Raw genomic sequence first — 24,727 nt, 5'->3', positions numbered from 1 at the left:
GGGGGGGGGGGCTGGGACTGCGGGTCTGCAGGGAGAGGCCCCAAAGAGGGCAGTCGCTGAGTGGGACGCTCAAGTTCATTCGGGGCCTGGGGGCCGAGGAGGAGGGTGATGACGGCGACCGGAACTACGGCTGGGACTTCCCTTCCCCGCCTCCGGGGAGCCTCGCCCCTGCCTTGCCCTGGAGCCCGCTGTGGCAGGGCCAGCGGAGAGGGGCGCCGCTGCCTTCACCGGACCCCGTCGGTGAGGTGGGACGGCTGCACCCCGCGCCCCTGGAGCCAGGACCCCGCTCCTGCAGTCACGTGGCCGGGCCGCCTGAAGCCACGAGGGCCTTTAACAGTTAGGGGCGTGTCCACTAGGGGGCGGCAGAGACCGGCGTCCGCCCGCGCTCTGACCCCGCCCCTCCGGCTCTAAAGAGCGGCTCCCGGCGTCCGCACCTGCCGAGCCGGGCCCCGCAGCGCCTGAACGCGCCTCCGCCCCGACTCGCTCCCGGACCCCGACGGACCCCCCCCCCCCCCCCCCCCGCCGTGCCGTGGAACGTGCACGAGCGCACTTCGTCCCCACGGCGACCCCGGGCGGCCGGGGCTGTGTTACCGCCCCCGTTTTACACGCAAGGAAACCGAGGCCCAGAGATGGTAAGTATTTCTCCCAAGGGCACACCGCGAGGGGTTGCCAGAGACGGGAAGAGGTGCTCGGCGGGGTCCCCCGCTTTCGGAGACCCCGCCGCAGGCGGGCTCTTCGCGCCCTCGATCTCACTCGTGCTCCAGCGCCCCGCGCTCGGTTCGCTCGCGGGGCCCGCGGGGCCCGTAGCGCCGCCTTCTGCACGTGCAAACCATTCCCACCGCCGAAGCACAGCTGGGATGAGGCCGATGGCCTTGCCCCCGGGGCCTCCCCTGGACGCCGGGCTCCTTTCCGCTGTAGCACAGCCCCCCTGAGGGGAAGGGGGGGATGGGAGACCGCCTGGGCCACAGAAACTGTTCTGGAAGGAGTGCAGACATCCGCCCAGCACGCTGCACCCAGGAGCGCAGCGGTCTGCGTCCGTTTTGGCTTTCCCGCGGCGGGAGCGGCCACTCTCCCGCCAACTTGGTGTAGCGCTCCCAGATCTTCGTGGGGCCCCGGGGCCTCCGGCAGGGGCCCCACCCGGAAAAGGGGGACGGACCCGGGCCACAGCTGCCTGGGTCCTGGGTGGGCCGCAGATCCAGGGTTTGCTGGACCAGGGGACTTCCCGTGGGCCGATTTCGGGAGGTCCCACCAAGTGTCACAGGCCTTCTCCACTTGGTCCAGCGTCTGGGGACCCGTGAGCTGCAGCCAAGGCCACTTGGTGAGCTCCCCACAGGCGTCGTTGAACTGACCCCTGTCCACGCGCAAGCCTGCCGCTCTGGACCTGAGCAGCCAGCCTGCACCGGGTTCCAGTCTTGGAGCGCCGTGCCCGGCCAACCCAGGCCAACTATTTTTCCTCCAGAGAGGTCGGCCGGAGTCTCCAAGATGCAGCGTCCGAGCCCACGAGTCCAGAGTCCAGAGCACTCCGGGCCAGGAGGGCTGCCGTCCGGAATGTCGGGAATTTCAGGGGACGTCTGCTCGGCTGTGCACCTGCTTTTCCCGGCCAGCCGGCAGGCACTCCTCCTCTGGGGGGCGGCTTCGGTGCGGACTTGGAGACACGGGGCCTCTTTGGTCCCTGCCTCCCGCCTCAGCCCCGACGTGGTGGCCCTGAGTGCCCCTGTATCTGACGTCCCTCACACTCACCCCTTCTCTAGACAGAGGTGAGGACTTCGGCCTGGTCTCAGATTTACATCCCAGGGTCTGGAGGAAGCAGGACAAGAGGGACTCATTTCCAGTGCAAAGCAAGTCCCTAGACCCCTAAGGCAGAACCTTCCTCACATACTCCTGAGGCCTTCGCTCCTCCATTGGAACCTCTTGAGGGGGAGGGTGGTGTTTTCTGCCTTTGGGCGCCCACTTCTAATTTTTAATCAGTGCATGTGGTGGTCCAGAAGGTACCCGTCACTTCTCTGCAGCACACTTGGGCCAGAACAGCCCCCTGGGGAGGAGTTTGCCTTTTTGTTTTTGGGCTTTGCCAGATTGTTCTTTGGCCTTTTTTTTTTTAAATTTTTTTTTTTTTTTCCAACGTTTTTTTTATTTATTTTTGGGACAGAGAGAGACAGAGCATGAACGGGGGAGGGGCAGAGAGAGAGGGAGACACAGAATCGGAAACAGGCTCCAGGCTCCCAGCCATCAGCCCAGAGCCTGACGCGGGGCTCGAACTCACGGACCGCGAGATCGTGACCTGGCTGAAGTCGGACGCCTAACCGACTGCGCCACCCAGGCGCCCCGTTCTTTGGCCTTTTGAGATGCAGAACCAGGAGGGAGGGAAGAGGTAAGGGAGGAGGATATGCAAAGGCCCAGGGGCATGAGGGGGCAGGGCCAGGATGGAGACAGAGGCTGTGGCTGTGGGAGTGTGGCCCCGGGTAAGGGGGGGAGGAGAGCCAGAGGGCGCACGTGCATGTGCGTGTGTGTGCGTGTGTATGTGACTACATGTGTGTGTGAGCGTGTGTGCAAGAGAGTGTGTGTGCGTGCACACGTGTGAATGTGTGCATGTGTGTGTGTGTGTGAGTGTGTGCGTGGGTATGTGTGCCTGCGTGTGCATGTGAGTGTGAACACGTCAAATGTGGGGAAAGTCGGCCAGTTGAGCTCTCAGCTCTTCGGCCTGTAATACTGCGTGACTTCCAGAACCCACGGGGGTTCTGCAGCTGACTCTGCCGGTGAGCGGGGTGTCCTCATACACTATGGAAGTAGTTTCTCCACAAGGACTAGTAGTTCATCATGAGGCTGTAATGGGTGTAGCCATTCCCAGCCGAACGTTGAGGCTCTGACCCTGTCGGGTGACTAGACTACAAAGAATGCCGTAATTAACGTCATTACACTGAAACTCTGTTGGCTTAGGGTAAGTTCCCCACAAGTAATTAGTGGGTCACAGACAAGGACTGTTTCTAAGGGTCTTGATGCACGATGCTAAATACTTCCTAAACCCGTTACTTCTTAAAAAAAAAAAAAAAGTGTTTTTAATGTTTATTTATTTTTGAGAGAGAGCGTGAGCAGGGGAGGGGCAGAGAGAGAGGGAGACGCAGAATCCGAAGCAGGCTCCAGGCTCCCAGCTGTCGGCACAGAGCCCGACGCGGGGCTCGAACCCACGCACCGTGAGCTCATGACCTGAGCCGAAGTCCGATGCTTAACTGACTGAGCCCCCCCCCCCCCAGTGCCCCCTTCAACAGTCACTTTTAATCTTTGCTTTGGGAAAGGGAACCTCAGTTTAGCCAATTTCTGATTACTGACTCTATAATTGTTTCAGAGTTTCTTTATTATTGTGCAAAACGCGGCAGCGAATGTCCTTGTCACAGATCCTCGTGCACCCCAGTAGCCCTTTCTTAGGATAGAGTTTTGGAGCCCAACTTTGCACACATCGTCAGACCACCTTTACATAACGGTAAATTATGTCACCATCGAAGAGTGTCCATTTCTTCTGGCCCTTTTTTCATATTTTCAGTTTGATGGGTGATTAGTATCATCTCACTGTTGTTTGAGTTTGCATCTTACAATTGCCAGTGAGGTTGAATTTTTAAATGTGTTCGTGTGCCATGTGTCTGTTTTCCTTTGGGAGTGGCCCCTTCCTGTTTTTCTCCTGGTATTTTCCTTTTCTCCCCACTTAGACTTCGGAAGGGCATCTCGTATATAAAGTTATCAGTGGAGTCCAGTGGGAAGCCTTAGTAAGGGTCACTTCACGAAGGGGCCACTTGCAAGTCACGTGAATAAAGTTTAGGGCCCCAGCAAGGAGCAGGTCAGCAGCCCTGGGCCTGGGGGTGCCGGGAGGGAGGGAGGCGGTTACTGGGCTTCAGCCAGACGGTGGTAAAGTGTGCTGACCCAAGCCCCGTGTTCCTTAGGAGGATAGCACCCGCCCGCAGGGCCCCGGCAGAGAGGGAAGCAGTGACATTAATTCCCGAGCCTCCCTCCCATCTCTTGAGGGTGCCTCCAGCCGGCCCAACCCGCTGGAAGTCAGCGGGGCAGGAGATGACCTGGTACCTTCCGGGGGAGTCTAATCCTTGTCTTCCGCCTTCCTCTCTGTGATTGATGTGCTGAAGGGCCCGGACTGGCGGGGACTTTCCTGTTTCTCTCCGCGCTGCCTTCAAGGCGCCCTGCCGACTCGGCCTTCTGCCTCGGTGAGCCGAGCCAGCTAGTATCGGCTTGTGAGAACCAGTGCTCAGGCCGGCGGGGACCCGGGGATCCGCAGCTTGGCATCGGCCACGTTGGCCGCGTCGGGACATTCACACCATGGGCTTCAGCAAATGCTACAAACCAGGGATTTCTCCTCTTGCCCCCAGAGCCAGGCCACCTGCACCCCGCCGCTGTCCCCCGCCTCTGCCTTCTCTTTGAGCCCCTGCAGGAGGGAATGGGGGCCATCGGCTCTCCCTCTTGTCTCCCTGCTCCGCGTCCTGAGCCCTCCCCGTCCCCGCTGGCTCCTGCAGGGTGGGGCCCAGAGTGGGGGGTCGGAGGAGGGGGGGCCACAAGGCTTCCCCACCCTGTGTCATTGCACACTGTCCTTGGGCGCCCTCCCTCACGGTCTTTGGCTTGAGACGTGTTCCGGATTATTCCCAGATACTGTCCTCTCGACTTTGATCTGAGCAGTGCGTTTTCCAGTCGAATACTGGTGAGACCACTTTCTCCTTCAGCTCCCGCCTCCGGGGGCGGCCCATCACCTCTTCCTGGAAAGATCCCGCCGTCTGAGCAGGTGGCCCTTTGGGCCGGGGTCCCTTCGAGCTAGCTCACGACGCTGCGGGTAACGTCCGTGGCGTGTGCGTGGCTCACGGGAAGCCTCGTGCGTCCTTCCCGGCTCAGAGGTAGAAGTGAATGCGTGTATCCAGAGGCCGCCCTCTGTTCCCCCCGGGAACGGCGGCCTCACTGCGTCCACCTCCAGATACCCCAGTGAGGGGACAGGCATCTTCAGCCTCTGCCTTCCCGAGTGACGGGGAACCAGGACAGCCGTCCAGAGGACATTCTTCTCGCTCCGCCCCAGCCGGGTGGCCGGTCAGCTTGGAGCTCAGCGAGCGTGCAGCTGAGAAGGGAAATGCCGGTCTTGTCTTTCCCGCAAATATCCCTGCCTCCCCACGAGGGGTTCTCTTGGCACCCCTCCCCTGGCTCGGGGGGTGCACCCCTTGAGAGAGGAGAAAGTGCCCAGCACCGTCCACTCTCGGGATGTCCACCAGGGAACCCCGCCCCGGCAGCGTCTCTTGCCTTCTGTCCCCCGGTCTGGAGGGAGGTGACGGGGCCTCTCTCGCGTGAGCCCTTCTGCAGAGCGTGGGTAACTGTCTGTCACCTGTTTCCCCCGCCAGGCCCCGCCCCGCAGACTGGTCCTCGGAAGAGACCCCTGTGCCTACCATTCCGTCATGATGACTCATTTTCTATTTTAGATGGCTGCTCTGCCATATTCCCAAGCCCTCAGCAAAATTCTGCTACAAGTGACCTCCCTGTGCCCATGTAATTTGGGGAGATCCAGAAAGAAAGAGGCCGTGTTCCCCACTGAGGTCATCGCGTAGTGGAGAAAGGGGACGGCTCTGTCAGGGGAGACAGGGAGGTCCAAGGCGGAGGCCAGCCGGGCACGGGAGCAGTGGAGGCTCGTGGGTGTGTGTGCACAGGACTTGGCAGTGAGGGGCGTCACTGAGTTTCTCCCAATGAGGGGACCTTCAGCAGGTTCATGTAACCACTAAGAGAAGAGGTGACCCCCAAACACTGAGGACACCTGGGCCGCCGACGTTAATGATGACAACCCGTGGTCCGCAAAGTATTTTATTTTGTTTTCTTTAATTCCTAAAACTTTTTTTTATGGTTTATTTATTTTTGAGAAAGACAGAACGTGAGCAGAGGAGGAGCAGAGGGAGAAGGAGACACAGAACCCGAAGCAGGCTCCAGGGTGCGAGCCGTCAGCACAGAGCCCGACGCGGGGCCCGAACCCACGAACCGCGAGATCGTGACCTGGGCCGAAGTCGGACGCTCAACCTACGGAAGCACCCAGGTGACCCTAATTTCATTTTTTTTTTTCTCCCTAATTTCATTTTCTTAATGGGCCCTGGAGGTCTTCGATGCTTAGCACTGTTACCGGCCCGTTTTGTCGCACTTCAGAGATATTGCACATTTTCACAAACGGAAGGTTTGCGGCGACCCGGGGTTGAGCAAGTCCGTGGCTCCATTGTCTCAACAGCCGTGGCTCACGTCGTGCGTCTGCGTCACGTGTGGGTGGTTGTCGCAATATTTCAGACTGGCTCACCATTACTGTCCGTGTTGTGGTGATCTGTGATCGGTGCTTACGACTCCCTGAAACCCTGAACGATCGCCAGCATTTTTTAGCTGTAAAGTAGTTTAAAGTTAGGGTGTGTGCAGTTGACCTTTTTAGACACAATGCTATCGCGTGATAATAGACTACGGTCCGGTATAAATATAACATTAGTCTGCGCTGGAAATCAAAGCTCATTTGATGCGCCCTGCTGACGTCCTCTGTGGGTGGCCGCACATCTCTGAGGCGAGCCCCTGTGCTTGCCCTTCCCGGGGGGTCGTCCTCCCCCCTCACTTCCCACTCCTTTCCTGCCCCTGGGGCAGGGGAGCTCAGAGCGGGGTCGGAGGGCAGCTGGGTCCTGGCCCCCTGGACAGAGGGAGGAGAGGGGTCTGCCCGTGCCGTCATTCGACCTTCAATGATGCGTTTATAAAACATTTTTTTTTGTTAAAGGTTATTTATTTTTGAGAGAGAGAAAGAGAGAGTGAGCGAGCAGGGGAGGGGCAGAGAGAGAGGGAGAGAGAATCCCAAGCGGGCTCCGTGCTGTCAGCCCAGAGCCCGACGTGGGGCTAGAATTCATGAACCGGGAGATCGCGACCTGAGCCGAAAGCAAGAGTCGGATGCTCAACCGACTGAGCCACTCAGGCGCCCCTAATTTTTTTTTTTTTTTTTTTTTTTGAGAGAGCAAGAGTGTGAGCAGGGGAGGGGGGTGGAGAGAGAAAGAGAATCACAGGCAGGTTCCATACTCCGTGCAGGGCCCCACCTGGGGCTCGATCTCACAAATGTGAGATCGTGACCTGAGCCAAAACCAAGAGTCAGATGCTCAACCAACTGAGCCCCCAGGCGCCCCTCGATGAAACGTTTATAGAGCACAACTCTGCCCCACGTGGGAAGTCAGATGGCCCGCCCTGAGGGAGGCTGGCAGAAGGGGCGAGTGGCCTCGGGTGGCAGGGTGTGGGCTGTGGTGGCTCGGGGCCCTGGGTCCCGGGGGAGGAAGGAGGAAGGTCCACGGGGCCAGGGGTGGGTCAGAGACGCCTTCGCGTGGAACTCAGCCTTGGAGAGAGTAGGGCAGGCACACGGCGAGTGGAGGAGGAGGAGGGAAGGGTGTGTGCCTGGTACAGGGAACGGGTCACATGTCACACTGCGGGGACACTAAGTGCTTTGGGTGGGCGAGACGTGATGAGATTCCTGTGTGCCTGGGGCCCGGGAAGCAGCAGTGGGTGACGGGGCCAGAGATGCAGACAGGACCCCGGGTGGGGGTCAGCCTGCACACCCAGCCGCGTCTGTCACGTGGATACAGGGACTGTTGCTTCAGACTCCACGCCCCTGCCTTTGGAGCAGATGCTATGAACTCTGACCCGTCGAGGCCGCCACTGGGTATCTCTGCGTGGACACCCTTCCCTTCTTCCCTCCAGTCTGTGGAACGGCCCGCCCCCACCACTTCCTACGGTGTCTCCTCTGCCAGGCCCCGCAAGCACTGTTCCCTCATCAGGACCGCCCTCCTGCCCTTCCGCGTTACTTCCCGCTCCTTCCACAGAAGCCCCTCCCGCCTCTCCCCTCCCGGCTGGCCTGTCAGCAGGCACGGGGCTTGGGGCCCAAGCTCTCGTATGGGGACTTCCCTGTGGGCATCAGTGACTGTTGAAGGGTCCCCGAGTCCTCACTCCCGCTCCTTAGCCGCCCGGGGTCTCCGTCCCAGCCCTCCCCCTGGGGCCGTTCCCGTGTCGCCGAAGCAGCATGTGTGCGGGCGTCTGAGTGGTGAACCGGCTGCCCGACGTTGCCCCCCACACGCTGTTCCATTCTGAAGCCCGCACCTCTGCTCACTTCCCTTGTGCCTCGCCCGCCCCTGACTTCCGGGCGCCTCCAGCCCCTACTGATCCCCGACCGCCGCAGGTGAGGACGGTTCGTCCCTGTCCCCGGAGCCCTGACACCTGTCCTCCATGGGGGTCTTTTGTGTCCCCTGTGTGCCGTGCCTGGCACCCAGCAGGTGCTCAGACATTTACTGGATGAATGTTCAAATGTGATGCCTCCAGGCGATGTCCCTCCAGGGTGGGGTGTCAGATTTGTCCTTGGCCCACCGACACGGGTGTCCGAGCCCGTCCGCCGGACTTGTTCCTTGGCACCTCGATACCACAGCCTGATGCCAACCCCTTTCGGTGGACTGAGCACGCACGCACAGGCACGCACACGCACACACTGAGCCCTGGGAGCCCTCTAGAAACCACCAAGAGAAGAGTTCTCTGTGGTGATGGAAATGTTTTATTTATTTTTTACGTTTTAATTTATTTTGAGAGACACAGAGGACAAATGGGGAGGGGCAGAGAGGGGGAGAGAGGATCCCAAGCAGGCTCCACGCTGTATCGCGGAGTTCAACGCGGGGCTCGAACCCGCGACCCGTGAGATCGTGACCTGAGCTGAAATCAGGAGTCAAGAGTCGGACGCTCACCGCCTGAGCCGCCAGGCGCCCGCTGATGGGAGCGTGTGCTAGACCTGCCCCATCCGGGACGGCCACCACTAGCCACGTGGGCTGGAGGAACTGAACTTTTGATTGTATTTAACTTGTAATTAACTCGACTTTAGCCACGCGTGGCTAGTGGCTGCCAGCCGGGCAGTGCAGTTCTAGAACACTCCCCGGTCTCCCCGTTCTAGGCTCTGCGTCTCACCTTCTCCCCACCCCGATCCTGTGGGCCCCTCCCAGTGTGGCCGAGGGGACTGCTCTGGCCTGCCTCTGCCACTCTTGCCTGACAGCTTGGTTTGGACCTACCTCCCCACCCCCACTCCTACGCTGTTCTCAGACACTGTGCGTGGCCTCCAGAAGGAGGAGACAGTCCTGCTTCCAGCCAAGGCCCTGTTGGCCCGTCCTGGCTTTCCCCCGGGGGGACAGTGCTGCCCTGAGGGCTTACTGATGGCTTGGGAGTGAGGAGGGCAGGGCCGTCACATGAACGAATGCCTCTTCTCCCACAGGACCAGCTGCACCGGCTCTTGTGGGCGCCCCGGAGAGCAGGACAAGGTAGGACATTAACATATGAATAATTCTTGGAAGTGACAGAGAGGCAGACTGGGGGGGCGGTGGGATTTCATCAGTCTCATTTTTGCTTAGATATCTGGCTTAAAACGAGGCCCCCTTTAATGGAAAACAAAAGCAGCAGGCGGGAGGCTGAGATCCTTTGTATGTTTACTATGGTACAAGGTTTTCCAAACCACAGCCAGTGCCCTCTGCCACCAGCAGAAGGTTCCGGGTACGTGGTCCAAAGGACATCCCCGAACGTGACATTTAGGACGATCCATTTCTCCGACGACGACTTCTCCAAGTGCATACATAATAAATAAATAGAAAACACATCTTTGTTCGTGGCAACACCTATGAGAAATGTTTACGAACAAAACATCTAATTCCCGAAAAAGGACCAGCCGTTTCGGCAACAGGAAAGAGACCAGCATTTCAGGGGAGTGTGGCTCGCCCCAGAGAGCCTAACTCATTTGGACGCCGACAGACAGAACCGTGGGAGCGATTTTCCAGGCGGTGAGAAAACGTGTGCCACCAAGAGCACGCCGGGCCCCTGGCTCTTGCTGGCCGGCGTCGGAGGGAGAGTGCGCGCACGGACCCTGAGCTGCTGGGCGTGTGTATAACTCTGAGCATTTTCAAACAGATACACTCTCTGAAACCAACCGAACCAAAGACTGTCCACGCTCCCGGCCACCGGAAGCGACCCCACCCTAGCTGGTTCACAGTGTGAGACCCTCGCGTCGACAGAGTTTGAAAAACTCAACAGAACTGCAGACGGGGACGTGAGGTCACGACTCCCCTCCCCACCCATCGCCGGGAATCTGCGTGGAAGAGGTTTCTCCCGGGGGCACGGCCCCTGCCGTGTCCCACCTTCGCCTCCCAGCAGCTGGACGGACCGTGCTCCGGGAAACCGCTCTGGCAGTCGGCTCAGCCTGGGGAGGGGACCCCTCCCGAGGGCCGCGGCTGCAGAGGGGGCAGAGAAGGCAGAGGTGCCAAGAGTGTGTGGTTGGCACAGGAAAGGGGGACATGCAGCTCGGCGTGACCCTGGGGCCCCCCGGGAGAGTGTGAACCCCAGAAGGGGTCCCCTCCCTCAGGAGCTCTCTGAGCTCCCTGCAGGGCGGAGGGTGGGCGAGGCAGACAGCTCAGGGGTCAGCGGTAGCTGTGAGCCCCCGACCCCGGCAGCCGAGCCGCCTCACCCAAAGCGTTGACGCAAGCCCGCTACTGTGCCCTGGGCCGCACCTGTGCACCTGCACTCGGGTAGCACCAGCGGGACGGCCGTGGCCACCAGGACAAGCGGGGGCCGCAGGGCCGCCCCAACCTGCGGGGCGGGCAGCGGGCCTGGAGGGAAACAGCCATCGGCCGATTCTCTCTATTCTTATGCCTTTTTCAGGGGACTCGTCCCCGTTCGGGGAGCTCCGGCGGGAGCGCCAGGGGCCGGTTGTTGAGGCAACGTGGTGTGGCGGCAGGTGCTGGGCGGGGGCCTCTCGGCCCGGCCCCGGCCTGGCCGCGTGGTTCTTCCCCATCTCGGGGTCTCACACGCCCCCTCCGTGAAAGGAGGGTCTGGGACTGGACGTACCCTAAGGTCCTCTCCGACTCTGAAACCTCAGGCTCCTGAGGTGAGAGCACGCTCCCAGGTCTCGGGATAAAGAACAAATGAGGCCCCAGGTAGGAGCTCACTTCCCTCGACTTGGTCCAGCCCGCCCTGGGGCCAGGAGGTGCTCAGTGCTCTGGGCACCTCGGCCCGGCCCGGCCCCCCCGCCCCGGCACATGCGGCCTCGCTGGGTGGGCCAGCAAGCTGCAGGCACAGGGTGACCCAGCGGTCAGCAGCTTCAGCAGGTGGGAGCACCTCCGAGCTACTGGGGGGGGGGGGGGTGCCCGAGCCCGCCCTGCAAGGTACCCACCCCCTTCCTCCTCCTGCAGGCCGCGTCCTGACCCACCCGAGCACGCGGGATCCTGGCCCGGTCTTCTTCTGACCCCGCCCATCCTGCAGCCTGGGAGCCCGGACCCCAGGCCGGACCTCCCGCAGCTCTGCCCTCGCGGCCCAGGGCGCCCAGCCACACGGCACCCTCGCGTCTGCCGCTGGCTTCCGCCTGCAGTGTGGTCTCAGAACGCAGAGGGCCTCTAAAAGTCACCTCGTCCCCCCCCCCCCCCCCCCATTCCAGGACCCGAGGGCTCCTGAACGGTCGGGTGAACCCTCCGGAGGCAGGGCTCGCCCGTCCCCCGAGGGGAGCTGGTCCCGTCCTGGCCGGCTCCATCTACACACCAGCTCCTGACCCCTCGAAGGTTGGTGTCTGCTCACGGCTCCCTGTCCCCCGAATCGACCAGCCTGCTGTGCGCGCCGGAGAGCGCGGGGTCTGTGAACGGCTGGGTCGGGGCTCCTGCCGCCAGTGCAGCTCGGGTCTCCTTGCGCGGCCCCCGCGCGCCCCCCCCCCCCGAAGAGGCACAGGTAGGAGAGCAGCACCCAAGAGGCTGCAGGAACGAAGGTTTCCAGCACGGTCGGCTGCCCCCCCGGGGGCCTTCGGGAGACGCTGCAGTGGGGGCGGGTGGCCGCGCCGGGGTCTCTGACACCCTGCCCCCCGGCCCTTCCCAGGGGGAGCCAGCCGTCCCGCCTGGCCCGCGGCCAACAGTCCACCGTCCGAGTCCACTGTGGAGCGACACGAGGTGGCTGGCGTCCTCACAGTTTCTTCTTCCTCACCACGGGGATGGGCACCGCTTGGAAGATTTTGGCACCGTGGTCCTCAGTGTCCAGAGTCACCCAGGTGGGCCGGAAGCTCCCTTTGAAGCCAACGAAGGCCATTTTCTCTGGAAAGCAGGGTGAGTCACATGAACAGAAATCCCAAGACAGTGGCTCCCGCCAGGGCTCCCATCGCCCTTCCCTGCAGGCATTTCCAGGCGCCCTCTCCCAGCCGCCCCGGGCTCTGCCCCCCTGGGAGCAGCTTTGCGCCCGATGACGTCATTTGCGAGGGGCACACCGGGTCTCACCCGAGCCTCCGGTCGGCCGTGCGGGGTGGTGGCCCCGCTTTGCACAGGAGGCCCCCCCCCGGGGCCCCGGCCGCCTTCGGGCTGAGCCTCTGATCACCAGCGAGTCCCTGCGCCTCTCTGAAGCCCAGTGTCCCCCGTCAGCCAGCGAGTCCCTGTGCCTCTCTGAAGCCCAGCGTCCCCTGTCAGCCAGCCAGTCACACGAGGGATGACGCTCAGCTACAGGACCTCTCCCAGCTCCAACATGCCGTGGCTTTGGAAGGACTCCGTCCGAGGGTTCAGAGTAAGTGGTGCAGCCAGACTAGACGTCTAGGCCCCCGGCCCCACGCAGCGAGCCCTGCCTTGCATTCGGAGCTTAACCGAGGGAGGGGCGTGGGGCTCTCTGTCCACACTCGGGATCGGCCCGGCCTGGCGGGCGGCACACACGTGCCACCTCTGGGAAGACACCACTTAGATCACCTCACCTACGTCAGCTTTTGGCAACAGGGTCTTAGTTAAAAAGGCAGAGGCCCCAAGATGAGTCCAGGATTGAGCCCGAGAAGATACTTCTCTGTTCTTGGGGCTCTCTTTTGGCTCGAGGGAAGGGCCTTCAGGGCCCCCGGGCTTTCCCGTGGGAGCTGCCAGGAATTGACGTCCCACATGACGGGCCACGAGCTTTGATGCTCCTCACAGGATGGCGTGGCAGCTGAGCTCCGGGTTAGAAGCGTTCGGATCCAAATTCTAATCTTGGGCAAGTTACTTAAGCGTCTGGTTCCACCCCAGACGGAAGCAACGGCACCGTGACCCGTGAACGTGCGGCAATCGCAGCGAGCTCAGCAGGTGCACAGCCGAGCACCACGCGTGGACCCCAGCGGACGTTAGCGTCTGCGGGCTTGTTCCGCCTCCCTCCCAGCCTCCCCTGGGCTCCGCGGTGATGGTGACGAGGGTCTTGCTGGGCGGGCTTCCCTGTGGGGTCTGCGCTGGGCTTCACCGCAAAAGCACCGAGGGACCTCGGACAAGCCGCAGCGATGCCTCGGGCTTTCGTTTCTCCGTCCCTCCCTACCTGGGCGTACGAGTGTCCAGCCCACCAGAACATGGAGGACAAGGCAGAGCCCCGCCTGTCCCTGTAGCGGGAGCCGGGACGGGGGCAGATCAAGCCACTTTCCTGCTGATGCTTTGGTTTAACAAGGGGAGGGGGCCCGTGCTGAGCGGACGGGTGAACGACTCAGGAAGTGGCTTCCCGTGTCTGGTCACACGTTGGGAGGAGGCTGCTGGCGTGTAGGGATGGTGAACGGGCGGCATCCGGCCTGCACATTCCGGAAGGCCACCTAGTGTCGAGGACCCTGGGGTCTGGTGGGGAGCACTGTGGTCTCGGCAAGAGGTAGCAGCAGCCTGCACACCAGGCATCTGGACTTACGTGTAGACCCCTGGTATGGAGCGCTTACCTTTCAACCTGAGGTTCTTATCTGCGCCGAGCTTTTCTAACACTCGGGTCCACAGGCCCCTGGAAGTGTATCGTCCCTTCGACACCACGAGCACGATGGAGCTGTACGAGAGGAGGTGTCAGAGGCCAGGAGGGGAGAGCAGGTAAGGTGGGGGCAGTCAGCGGCGCCCAGAGGCCCGGCTGCGGGTTTGGGGAAAGGCCACCTGTCCCTCGTGCCGAGCGGACCAGCTCTTTCCATGCTTGACCCACATCCCGGCCTCCCTCCCACACATCTGGCCGCAGTCGGCACCCGGGGACCTCCCCACACCTGCTCTCAGCTCGCTCGCTGCCTGCACGTGTGTCTGTCCCCGGAGAGGACGGGGTAGGTGCACAGAGGAGGGACTTCGGCTTGCGTTTATTAACGCGAATGTCCTCAGCCCATTGGGTTGGGACCAGATAGAAACATGGCGGGAGAGCAAGCCAGAAGCTGGGGTCACTGCGTGCTTGGGGAGCGTTAACCTCCACGTTCACGTCACTTTCTGCTCAGTTTGCACATGGGAGATTGGGGCGAGTTTACTAGGCCCAAGGGGAGTCGTGCTCGGAGGCGGGGGGCAGGGGCCTGGAGCGAGGCGTGTGCCCAGCCGGACGGGCCCCGACTTGCAGAAGCCCAGCTTGGGGGCCCGGCGAGACTCTCTGCTCCCGGCCTTGGTCGTGTTCAGGCCCACATGTTGGGAACACAGCCTCACGGGGGCAGACTCCGCGGGGCCGGGACAGACAGGCGAGGTGAGCACCTCCCCCCCAGGAATAGCAGCCCAACGGGCTCCTGGCTCACATCTCACAGGAATCCCATAACCACAGACCACAGTCCAGACGCGGGAAAACCAGACAGGGTTCTGGAAGCCGCAGTCACCCCCGTTTGTGTCCCTTCGGGAGCAGAAGGAACACCCTTCAGATGCACCGGGCTCATCAGCCCTAGGGACAGGGAGGGGAGCTGGGGCTGCCTGGGGACGAGGCCCCAGGGGACGGCAAGGTGAAGCCAGCAGAGAGAGGGAGCATCGCACACTTGTTCTCGGCACTGGGCTCGGGCGCCGTTCCCAGGAGGCCATTTCGTCATCGTTCCAGTTCGGAGGAAAAGCTCACGTCCCTTTGGCACAGCTAGGCCTCGCCGCTCGGGAGAACCCAGACAAAGGTCGTGCCCTCTAGACTGGGCTCTGGGTTAGCTCCCAGGAGCGGGACGCAGACGGGGCTCCTCGTGCGTCACAGCATCCTGATGGGGCCAGAAGCCTGCACGCTCAGAGGTGTCCCTGTCTGCCCCGTATGGGACTGTCACGGCCTGTGAATGCCTACACTCGTCAGCACGGGGTATGGTGGCAGGGCAGAGGCCGCTCCGACAAGCCACCCGGACTTCCCACCGTGCCAGGTCGTGGCCCCTGAGAGCGAGTTGTACCCCCCGTTTAGCGAGAAACGCAAAACCAAGTTAGATGTGGCCCCGACGCGAGGAAGCGCGGGCCCTCGCCCGGGAGCGGCCGTGTCCCCGGGGCTGCTGAGACTCGTGTGTTAGTAGAGGCAGAACTTTGTGGTTGCGTTGGAAGAGACCTCACCAAAGAGGTGCGCGTTAGATTGGGAAGGTACCGGGAGTTACCAGGGATTTCTAGGAAAGGGCACAGGAGGTGCTGGGGGGAATTCAAGCCAGCAGCTGGCAGGGAGGCCAGGTCGGGCTGGGGCGGCAGAGGCCTGGCCCGTCAGGAGGTTGAGCCGGAGGGCCTGCTTCGCAGCCACAGACAGGCCGGGCCGGAGGGTGAGCGGGCAGGTGGGGGTGCGGGACCCGGTCACAGAGGAGGAAGGAACAGGGGAGTCACGCAGGAAGCCCAGACCGTGGTTCAGCCGTCTGCAAGGTTCAGGCCCACGAACCGAAACACGGTGAACGGGAGGAGGGGCCGGGCTGGGAGGCGACGGCCAAGGGCGAGGTTGGGTTCCACGGGAGACTTGTAGCCCGTCAGACGTGGCGGTGCCGGGAGAGGTGTGGGCCGGAGAACTTAAGAGCCACCGGCACTTGGATCGCATCGAAAGCGTGGGCGGGGTGAGGTCATGCTGGGAAAGCGTGTCGTGGCCGGGGAACGAGGCCAGGGCCAGGCTTCCCACTTGTAAGCGGGCAGCCCGGCCGCCTCGGCCTGACCTACATTCGCCGCCCCGCGCCCGTTAGGTCGTCAGAGGCGCGGGCAGACCTCGAACGCGCCCTCGGTGCCCCCAGACCGGACGCGATGGGGTGGGGGGGCGGGGGACGCGCGCAGACTCACTTGTCGGGGATGGCCGCCACGTGACTGAACAGCTGCCACGGGACGCCCTGCAGCATGGTGCTGCCGAAGCTCGTGTGGCTCACCACGTGCCCGCGGCTGCCGTCGATCGCCACCATCTGGATGCCGTCCTCGGAGCTGGGGTACCTCGTCCCGTCCACCTGCAGGCCCAAAGCAGCACAGCTGGGAGCGGGCTCGGGGCGCCCATGTGGACCCTGAAGCCGGGCGGTCCGTGCAGCCGCTCAGAGCACAACACCCTCTCCGAGCGGCTCTCCGGGGCCCTCTGTGTGGGTGGGCGCTGGGAAAGGGACCTTACTTGGCTGCAAGGTCTGCGCGGATGCGATTAAGTTAAGGATCTTGAGATGAGGTCATCCTGGATTTAGGGCCCGTCCTAAATCCGGCGATGGGTGTCCTCGTAAGAGGAAGGAAGGGGCGGTGTGGGGCCCAGACACCCAGGGTGAAGGCCGTGCGAGGACAGAGGCCGATGCCGGGGGCGGGTGGGGGGGCACGTCCACAACCCGGGGGACGTCAGCAGAGGCCTCGGGCAGACGGTCTCAGAGCCTCCGGGGGGACCCGGCCCTGCCGAGCCCCCGCTTTGAGGCTTCCGTCCTCCAGGATGGCCAGAGAACAAGTTTCTTTTGTGGCAGGCAACCCTGGCTTGTGGTCGTCGGTGACAACAGCCCCGGGACATAACACCGCCTCCCCCTGCGGCCAAGCAGCGCCCCTGCAGGGGCCGGAACCACTCACCTCAATGTAAGCCACGTCGCTCAGGAGGTGGAAGAAACGCTCCCTGGAACTCTGCATCTTCACCTCCAGGAAGCGGTCCTTTGTCTTCTGGAAAGCAAGTAAGACCGGCTGCCCTGGCTGGGTTGGGGGCGCCACGGGCATGGCCTGACGGGGGCAGCCGCCCCCCTCGCCTCCCCGCACCCCCGGCCACCCCGGGACCGGACGGGGGGGCCGAGCGGGTGTCCGGAAGGGGCCCTGACGTGACGGCCGCTCACCAGCTGGGCGCCACGGAGCTTCCTGGGCATCGGCACGTCCACCACCGCTCTCTCGGCAAACCTGGGGTAGGCGGTGGCCGTGCAGTCGCTGACGCCCGCGTTCTTGGGGATCAGGGCCTTGATCCTGATTCGCTCGCAGCCTTTCACGGAGCAGAAGGCGAACCTCTCCCTCTCGTTCTGGGCTCTCAGCTTCAGGAACAACAGCCTGCGTGCGGGGACCGCGGCCGGGCTCGCTCATGCGTTCGCCACCCTCCTCCCCCTCTGTCTTCACGTCACCTCCCAAGCCCCACGCTGGCCCCCGCGGTGAGACCCACGGGCCTTACGAGATGGCCACCAGGCCATGTCTGCCACGGGGTCACGTGTGGTCCGAGAGAGAAACGAGCACCCGGGCGTCAAAGCTCGCAACGCCCACGGGGACCGTTTTCTGGGCACGTGCCCTATGCCACGCTCCGCACGGGCCGTGAGTGGACATGCCATCTCGCTTAACCCTCAGACGGTCCCGTCCAGTAGGTGCCGTCACCGCCCCGCTTTCTCGGATTCCGAGCGGCTGACTGACTCGGGACCACACGGGAGGACGGTCACAGAGCCGGGCCACCCCGTCACTGTGCCTGGTGAGGCGAGCCTTCCTCACTATACTTTTCTCGAAACTGCATCTTTTCCCTGATTGTTGGACAGGACTAGACGCCGCAGGGGTGGTGCAGGGGGTCGGCCGACGAGGAAACCGAGGGACTAACTTAGGACTTGTCACCGTTCCTCCTGCTGAGAAACGACCTTCCAGGCTGACTCCCATGCCTGCAGCATTCGAAAGGCTGTTCCCGTGCCGACCCCTCTCTGGGAGCCGCCTGCGCCCGGACGGCCCGGCGAGCTGGGTTCCCGCCATGATGCCATGACCTCCACCCACTGTCGCACAGCCGGTCGTGCCAGGGAAGCACCTGGACGCGCAGAGGGGCCGATCGAGACTTCAGACAGGCCCCAGGTATCGGGAAAGCCCAGTGCTTTGGGTCCTGTAACCCGGCTCGCAGCCCCCAAGGGTGTCACCGAATTAAAGCACAGCCTAATCACCACCAGGCACTGACGGTGGGTGTGGAGGTCGGCCTGCAGAGGCTGGGCTCCCCGGTCCACCCCTCCGTACCCTGAGTCTTGGGGGGGGGGCTGTGGGGCGTCCGCGATTACGCGGTGCCTCCTGGGGCACACCTGGGGACTTTGTCGGTTGGCGCTGTCCTCCAACGGTTCCATCAGCCTAAGTCTCTGTTGCCTCTTCACCTGTGGCCTTGTCTCCCCCACGAGTGGTTTAGAATTTATGTGAAAATCGGGTGCTATTTATTTCCCCCCCCAAACCTAGCATTTTACTAATGCCTCTGATTTTCAAATTCTAATTTTTCTCTCATCAAATTGATAAAACCATGTCTGAGAGAGAGAGAGTGCCCCTGCTAGGTATTTCCTTATCGCTGATTGCAATCAAGAGAGGGAACACGGCCATCAAGGGATCCTTTACGGCTACTCCCTAGGGGGATGGCTGTAAGCGGCCTCACCGCTCGGACATTGTTGGCATTCCGGAGGCGTTGGACTTACTCTCTTTTTCAGGGAGGGGACCGGACAGCTCCCTATTCTCCACAGACACTCCATCCCTGTTATCCCTCCACTGAGCAGCGCCTAGTGCCGTCCAGCAAAGGGTGAGTGACGGCTCTGGGGACAGGTGGACCCGGGTTCGAAACGAACCGTGCCAAGGTTGTGCCGTGGCCTCTGGGCAGGACCCCGCTATTTCCTCTGTCCCTTCTTTGTCCCCTTCTGGATGAGGGATGATGTCATCTGCTCCCCCTGGCTTGGGAGGACCCGAGGGAACGGACCGTGTCTCCTCCGTTTAAGGAAAAGCTGCTTTTGCTTTTTGCCTGAAATGGGCCTATTTCCTCCCATCCCCGTGTACATTCACGAATATTTACCCCTAGCTTAGCAGCTTGGAAAATGTCACTGGCGGATGGAACCTGAGTTCGGCCCCTGAGTCGAAGCCCCTGGGAAAGCGTTCTCCGTCAACGGCAGGTAACCCGGTGGGGGTTGGCCTGCTCGGAGGGCCAGGGACGCGGCCCGGGGCCGAGCCGCCCTCCCGCGGCCACGGCGGGGGTCCTCACCCTGAGTCCTCGTCCCAGTAGTAGTGGCCTCTGCCCGTAAAGCTCTGTTCCACCTTGTCCATCTGGAGGGTCCGCACGAAGGTGCCCGTCTTGGATGTCTGCTTCAGCAGGCGGTTGTGGACGTCGGACAGAATGGAGAAGGACGTGCCGCGGGGGTAGCAGAACCCCACTCGGATCCAGTCGCCCCTAGAGGCGGGGGGAGGGGTCAGGCCACAAGCAAGGGCGTCCGGGCCACAGAGAGTCTGGGGCCCGCCTGGAGAGAGACCAGAGAATTCTCCCCCAGACGGCACCTCCATTTCTGCTGGGGGGGCGGGGGGGGGGGGGCGCGGGGCGTAACCATCCGGCTGCCAAGTGGTGGGGACAGGGAGCGTGGCTGGCGGGGCAAGGGGCTCCCTGGGCGCCGCCCGGGCCTAGGTCGGGGTGCTGCCCTGCAGCTCAGCCCCTCCTGGTCCAGCCTGGTCTCAGGGCTCATTTCATCTCTTTCGGTGTCATTTTCCACATCTACTTGGCGTCCGTGTCCCAGGAGCACGTGACAAGTGACAGGCACAGACAGCGCCCGAACATCGACGCCGGAGGCCAGATCTGGGCGGGAATGCTGTCGTGCTGCACCTCGAGGGGACGCTGGCCCCCGCTCCCATGCGGGGCGTAGGGAGGCCCGCGGAGCCAGGATTTCTGCCCGAGCCCGGCCGCGCCCGGGGCAGGGGGGCTCCGCCCCGGGGCTCCGATTCTGGACTACTGGGTGCCCTCGGCCCCTCCGCAGGGGTGACGTGGGCCGGCCTGCGGTCCCGAGGCGTCACCACTGCTGCCTGGGGCTCCGTCGGAGCGGCTGCGCCCACTTACTTGTTGAAGTTGATGAGCCAGATGGCCAGCTCGGCGGGCGCCGGCTGGTCCCAGTGCACGGTGTAGCCCTTCTGCAGGGTGACCACCGGCTGGTACTGCTGGTAATGGGTGCTCCGGGCCAGGGCCCCCTCCAGGTGGAGGGGGCGGCTGGGGAAGTCGTTCTTGATGATCTTCATCCGTAGGTTGCTGGTCTTGTAGGCCTGAATGTACATCTTTTAGGGCCCGAAAAGGAAACACGACAGGACAGTTACAAGGGATTATTCCAGAGCGTCTGGTTAACATCTGACAACGGGCCCCGCTTTCAAAGGAACGTTCTCGAGGAGCCCTTTTAAGGATGCGTGAATGGACGGCTGGGGGTGCGGCCATCGCCGTTCTGCGCGATTCCGCGGACACCTTCTCAACAAAGGGCTCCGTCTGGGACACGGCGGTGGAAACACGGGAGGAGTCTCCTTAACAGATGGCGGACTCCGGGGAAGGGAAGGGAGGGGACGTGCAGGGGGGAGGAGAGTGAACTGGCTAATCCTGTGTGTGCAGCCCCCTCGCCCCCGCTGCTGTCCTGCCTGCGTCTGGGAGGCAGCTTTGGGCACGCTCCTTCTCTGTCTGCCTCCCGAGGTGTGGCCCCCGTGGCCAGGCCCCGTGTCACTACGCCCTGCACGAAGGAGTGCCGTCTTGCTTCAGAGAAGTCCCTGAAAGCAAGACTACGAGCTCTCGGGTCCCAGGGACCCAAGAGCTGCGTTGTTTTGGGCCCGCCTCGGTGGAAATCTTGGCGTCCTGCCCTGTGGCACGGCCCCTGTGCAGGTGACACCACCGTGGCCGTGGCCAGCACAGTAGCGCAAAACTGGGCACGTGGGAGGGAGGGGTGGTCTCCCCAGTACTGCCTACGGGATGGAAAGAGGAGCTTCGGCTGCCCGTGGCACGGGGCCGTCCGGAGAACCAAAGCTTTAAGGGTATGTTACAGCACGGCGAAAGCTGTAAAGGGAAGGGGGGGGAGATTATGAGTAATAATGAAGCAGTAGCCGGTCAGGAGAACCGGGCAGGTGCTGACAAAGCTCTTGCACAGAAGACAAGCCCCGTGTGGGAGAGACAGGGTGCGGGGGAAGATCCAGGCCTGGTTTCGCCAGCACCCTCGCCTCCCTGTGCCCACCTGGCCCTGTGGCCCCTTCCCCTCTCTGGCACCAGCTCTCTCTCCCGCCTCTCCCGGACCCCAGGCCACCTTCCGGCTCCTTTCTCACCCACCCTCCAGTCCTGACGTCCACGGTGTCCGCCTGTATGGTGGTCTTGAGGACAGCTTCTTCATACACGTCCCCTGCCGGCCCCGGGACTCCCCTCCTACTTTCATGCTGCCGTTTTCCTGGCTATCTTCCCTCTTGCCCGTCTATTCACCATCAGCCAAATAATAGCCAATGCCAGCATCGTAATAGCTAGCTGGTATTTTCGGCTCTGTCGCGTCCCAGGTGCTGTTCCCCACGACGGCCATTGGCCACATGTGGCCCCCGAGCCCCGGAAACGTGACCGGTGTGGCTGAGGACCCACCTGGGTTTTAAATTTTGATTCATTTAAACCTCAGACCCAAAGCAGTGTAAGAGATTTTCCCACTGCACGTGACTTTATCCTTCTGGGGAGGTAGGACCAGCTTTCGCTTCGTCAAATCTGCATCCAAACTGAGCGGGCTCCAAGTGGAAACCATGTCGTGGATTTCGAAGACTTCGAGGAGGAAAAATTACATCCAGGAAAAGTACCTCACTAACGATTTTTATAAATCGATTGCGTGTTGAGATGATAGGATTTTGAGTACGCTAAGTTAAAATACATCATTACGATTAATGTCCCCTGTTTCTTTTTCCTTTTTCACAGGGCCTCTGGAAAATTTAGGACCACGGGGCTGGTTTGCGTTACGTTTCCGGCGGGTGGGGCCGGCGACGCACTTTGCATCCGTCATATGAACCTTAGGCCCGCAATCTCAGAAGGAGGTTCGACTATCATCCTGATTTCACGGATGAGGACACTGAGGCTCCAACAGTCACCCACGGGTCTGGTTCCACATGTGTCCGCGTCTTCGCACTGACTCCGGGCACTGGGGCCTGACTTGAATCCGAGCGACCTCCCAGTGCCCTCCTCCTAGGCATTCTGCTTTCTGCCTACAACGTGGTTTTCACTTTGAATTTTTGAAAATGCTACCGGGTGGGGAGGAGAAAGAAAAAGGAAAAGAGGAGGAGGAAACCTCTCTCTCTGATCGGCATGGAGCCGGGCATACGGCAGGCGCTCGCTCCTGCTGAGGGGCTGGTGACACCAGGGGTGCCCTTGCTTCCCCACCTGTGCGTAGCGCCCGCTGCAGATGGCCCCTCTCCAGTCGGGGACGTTGATGCAGTCCGGGTGCCGGACCAGCCAGTTGTCGTCCTTGGTGAGGTAGGACCCCGGGTACTCGGACACAGAGCCGTCGACATCATGGAACACGGACGTCTTATCCCCATCCATGTCCAGCTGGTTGAACCAGGGCCCCGGCTCTCCGAAGAACACTCTGGAAGTAATCTAAACAGAGCGCCGGGAAGTGAGGCTGGGCCGGAGGTGAAGGGAGACTGCAGCCCGCTCACCGGCCTCCACTCCAGACCCAACGCATTCGTTTGGCCTCTGCTCACACGAGGCCTGGCTGCTGTGGGTGACCCTGGAGAGTGCTCTGAGGTGCGGGCTCAAAGCCTGCAGAGAGGAGGGGGCACAGGAGTGTGTGTGTGTGCGCGCGTGCACAAGTGTGAGAGGGGGAGAGAGGTGTGTGCATGAGAAAGCACACACACGTGGGGCAACGTGTGAGAGAGGACCGTGTGCTGTGTGTCTAAGAGGGGGGTGTGTGCACCTGTTTGAGGAGGACAGTCTGTCGACACGAGCCCGTGGCGGTCTCTGTGACTGACCTCCCCCAGGCCTCGGTGGCCTGAGTAAAGAAATGAAGTCACAAGTTCTCACGCCTTTCCCTTCAGCCCGCCGGCGCGAGGCAGACGGGCAAAGGGCAAGACCAGAGGGGAGGAGAAGGAAGAAAGTTCTGGGGGATCCAGAGCCCAGACAAAGCATCCCAGGTCCCTCCCAGCCTCAAAGTGCCACCCTCCGTCCCGCCCTCCTCACCCCCAGCTCTTCATTGGCACCTGTCTGTGCCCAGGAAGACCCCGTTTGTGGTGCCCTCTCAGAGAGACATGAGCGCCTTGGACACCCTGGGATTGGAGATTAACTGACCAACCCAGGTGGCCCTGTCAGAAGACTCCATGTTCAAAACCGAGGCCTGTGGAGAAACAGCCCCAGGACCTTGCGTCTGGAGGGAGGCTGTGCTGAGTCTCTGGGGGGTTCAGGGCAGGGTGAGGGCAAGTGGGACGCAGCCAGACCCGACCTGTAGGGCGACCTACACTTGTACTTTTCCAGCTTGGATGCAGACGGGCTGGGGCGCGGCCCAGCCTGCTTGGAGGAAGTCGTTCGCTCCCTGTGGTGGTGGCAACGGCTCAAACTCCAGCCCCGGGGGACTTGTGAATCACCACCCGAAGTCTGGATTTGCCCAGAGCCTGCCCCAGCACCTCACTCACCGGGACATCCTCAAAGGCAATGTTGGTCACATTGTTATGGGGGCAGCTCTGCCAGGCGTTGTTCAGCCGGAAGGCCAGGGCACTGGTGTGCCGGCCCTCCAGGGCCACAAACTTGCGGAAGGTGCAGTTCTGGATGTTGATGGGGCCGTCATAGAACTGAATTCCTCGGATCGGAAAATTCCTACAGAGTTAAGGAAGTGAGAGGTCAGCCTGTTGGCCACGTTACGCCACCGAGTTGTTTGCACCCTTCAAGGCGATGGAAACACAGACTTTCTGGGTAAACCGTCCTGATCCCCACCTCCTGCCACTCCTCGCTGCAGGGCATCATTGATTCATTCATCAGTTCATGAGAAAGTATTTATAGACACGGTAAATGTCAATAAATGCTAGATGACTTGGATGGATGGATGGAAGGAAGGTTGGATGGATGGATGGATGGAAGGAAGGAAGGTTGGATGGATGGGTAGATGGATGAAAGGAAGGAAAGAAGGAAGAATGGATGGGTGGGTGGATGGATGGATGGAAGGAAGGAAGGAAAGAAAAGGAAGGAAAGAAGGAAGAATGGAAGGGTGGGTGGGTGGATGGATGGAAGGATAGATGGAGGAATGGATGGATGGATGGAAATGTGTTTAGTTGCTGGCTTGGGGGTTGGGGAATCGTCCTCTATTCAAACACTTGCCCCAGTTTTTCCATCCTGTTAAGAGTCATTGGGTAAATACCATAAATACTCTGTAGAATGCCAGTATTGTGTCCCTTGGGAGACTAGAGCCATTAGTCATTATTTAGTCTCAGTTGCCATAACCATTTAATCAGATTAAGACCCAAATGGGTTTCCTCTGAGTAAGCCTTTCAATTGTGAGTCTGTTGGGTCTGGAAAACAGGCGAGGGGGAAGACCGAACGGAAGGGGATGATGCTGTAGCGAGATAACGCGCGTGACCTTTCAGAGCATGTAACCCTACAGGAGCGGCAGGCCCCACTGGGAAGGCAAGACTGTGGGCTGTCAAAGGACCCCAAGAAGGCTCCGATCTCCAGGAGTCAGGGAGAGGATGGGAGGCGGAGGTAGAAAGGACCGGAGAACGGGCAACTTGGCTCAGCAGAGGGCGGGGACTCAGAGACTCCTCTCCTCTGCCCTCGGACTCCTGCACGGGGCCTGGCAAGGGCCAGCTGGGCTTCTCGGTGACCCTGAATCTAGGCCGGTTTGTTCTGGAAG

General features: G+C 61.6%; 1 protein-coding gene and 1 long non-coding RNA gene across 7 annotated transcripts in view; one reads left to right on the top strand and one right to left on the bottom strand.

Moving 5' to 3' along the window:
* The first annotated feature begins 7 nt into the window (after positions 1 to 7).
* On the top strand, positions 8 to 23,916 carry LOC132674588 (uncharacterized). Of its 3 annotated transcripts, none has more exons than XR_013556484.2 (8): positions 8 to 632; positions 5,894 to 6,055; positions 9,272 to 9,317; positions 9,537 to 16,834; positions 17,105 to 17,966; positions 18,575 to 18,663; positions 18,937 to 19,027; positions 21,811 to 23,916. It is a non-coding gene; the product is annotated as an uncharacterized LOC132674588 (long non-coding RNA). The 3 variants fall into 3 exon arrangements; XR_013556485.2 differs by having other exon boundaries at positions 5,890 to 6,055; XR_013556486.2 differs by lacking the exons at positions 8 to 632; positions 5,894 to 6,055; positions 9,272 to 9,317 and having other exon boundaries at positions 9,324 to 10,930; positions 11,235 to 16,834.
* The window catches only part of CEMIP (cell migration inducing hyaluronidase 1), a 129,067-nt gene continuing 116,328 nt past the window's right edge, over positions 11,989 to 24,727 (bottom strand). For all 4 annotated transcript variants that reach the window (XM_078449086.2, XM_078449088.2, XM_078449087.2 and 1 more), the window contains 9 exons: positions 23,517 to 23,697; positions 22,270 to 22,485; positions 19,957 to 20,168; positions 19,117 to 19,302; positions 16,991 to 17,195; positions 16,737 to 16,823; positions 15,993 to 16,150; positions 13,718 to 13,818; positions 11,989 to 12,116 (listed from right to left, as the gene is read on the bottom strand). In XM_078449086.2, coding sequence (XP_078305212.2) covers positions 11,989 to 12,116; positions 13,718 to 13,818; positions 15,993 to 16,150; positions 16,737 to 16,823; positions 16,991 to 17,195; positions 19,117 to 19,302; positions 19,957 to 20,168; positions 22,270 to 22,485; positions 23,517 to 23,697 — 1,474 coding nt within the window. The remainder of the gene's footprint in view (positions 12,117 to 13,717; positions 13,819 to 15,992; positions 16,151 to 16,736; positions 16,824 to 16,990; positions 17,196 to 19,116; positions 19,303 to 19,956; positions 20,169 to 22,269; positions 22,486 to 23,516; positions 23,698 to 24,727) is intronic.

This window comes from Panthera onca, chromosome B3 (genome assembly GCF_046562875.1).
Source record: "Panthera onca isolate mPanOnc1 chromosome B3, mPanOnc1 haplotype 2, whole genome shotgun sequence".
Taxonomy (NCBI): domain Eukaryota; kingdom Metazoa; phylum Chordata; class Mammalia; order Carnivora; family Felidae; genus Panthera; species Panthera onca.
Note: the sequence above shows the minus strand (reverse complement) of the source record. Positions and strands in the feature narration are given on the sequence as shown.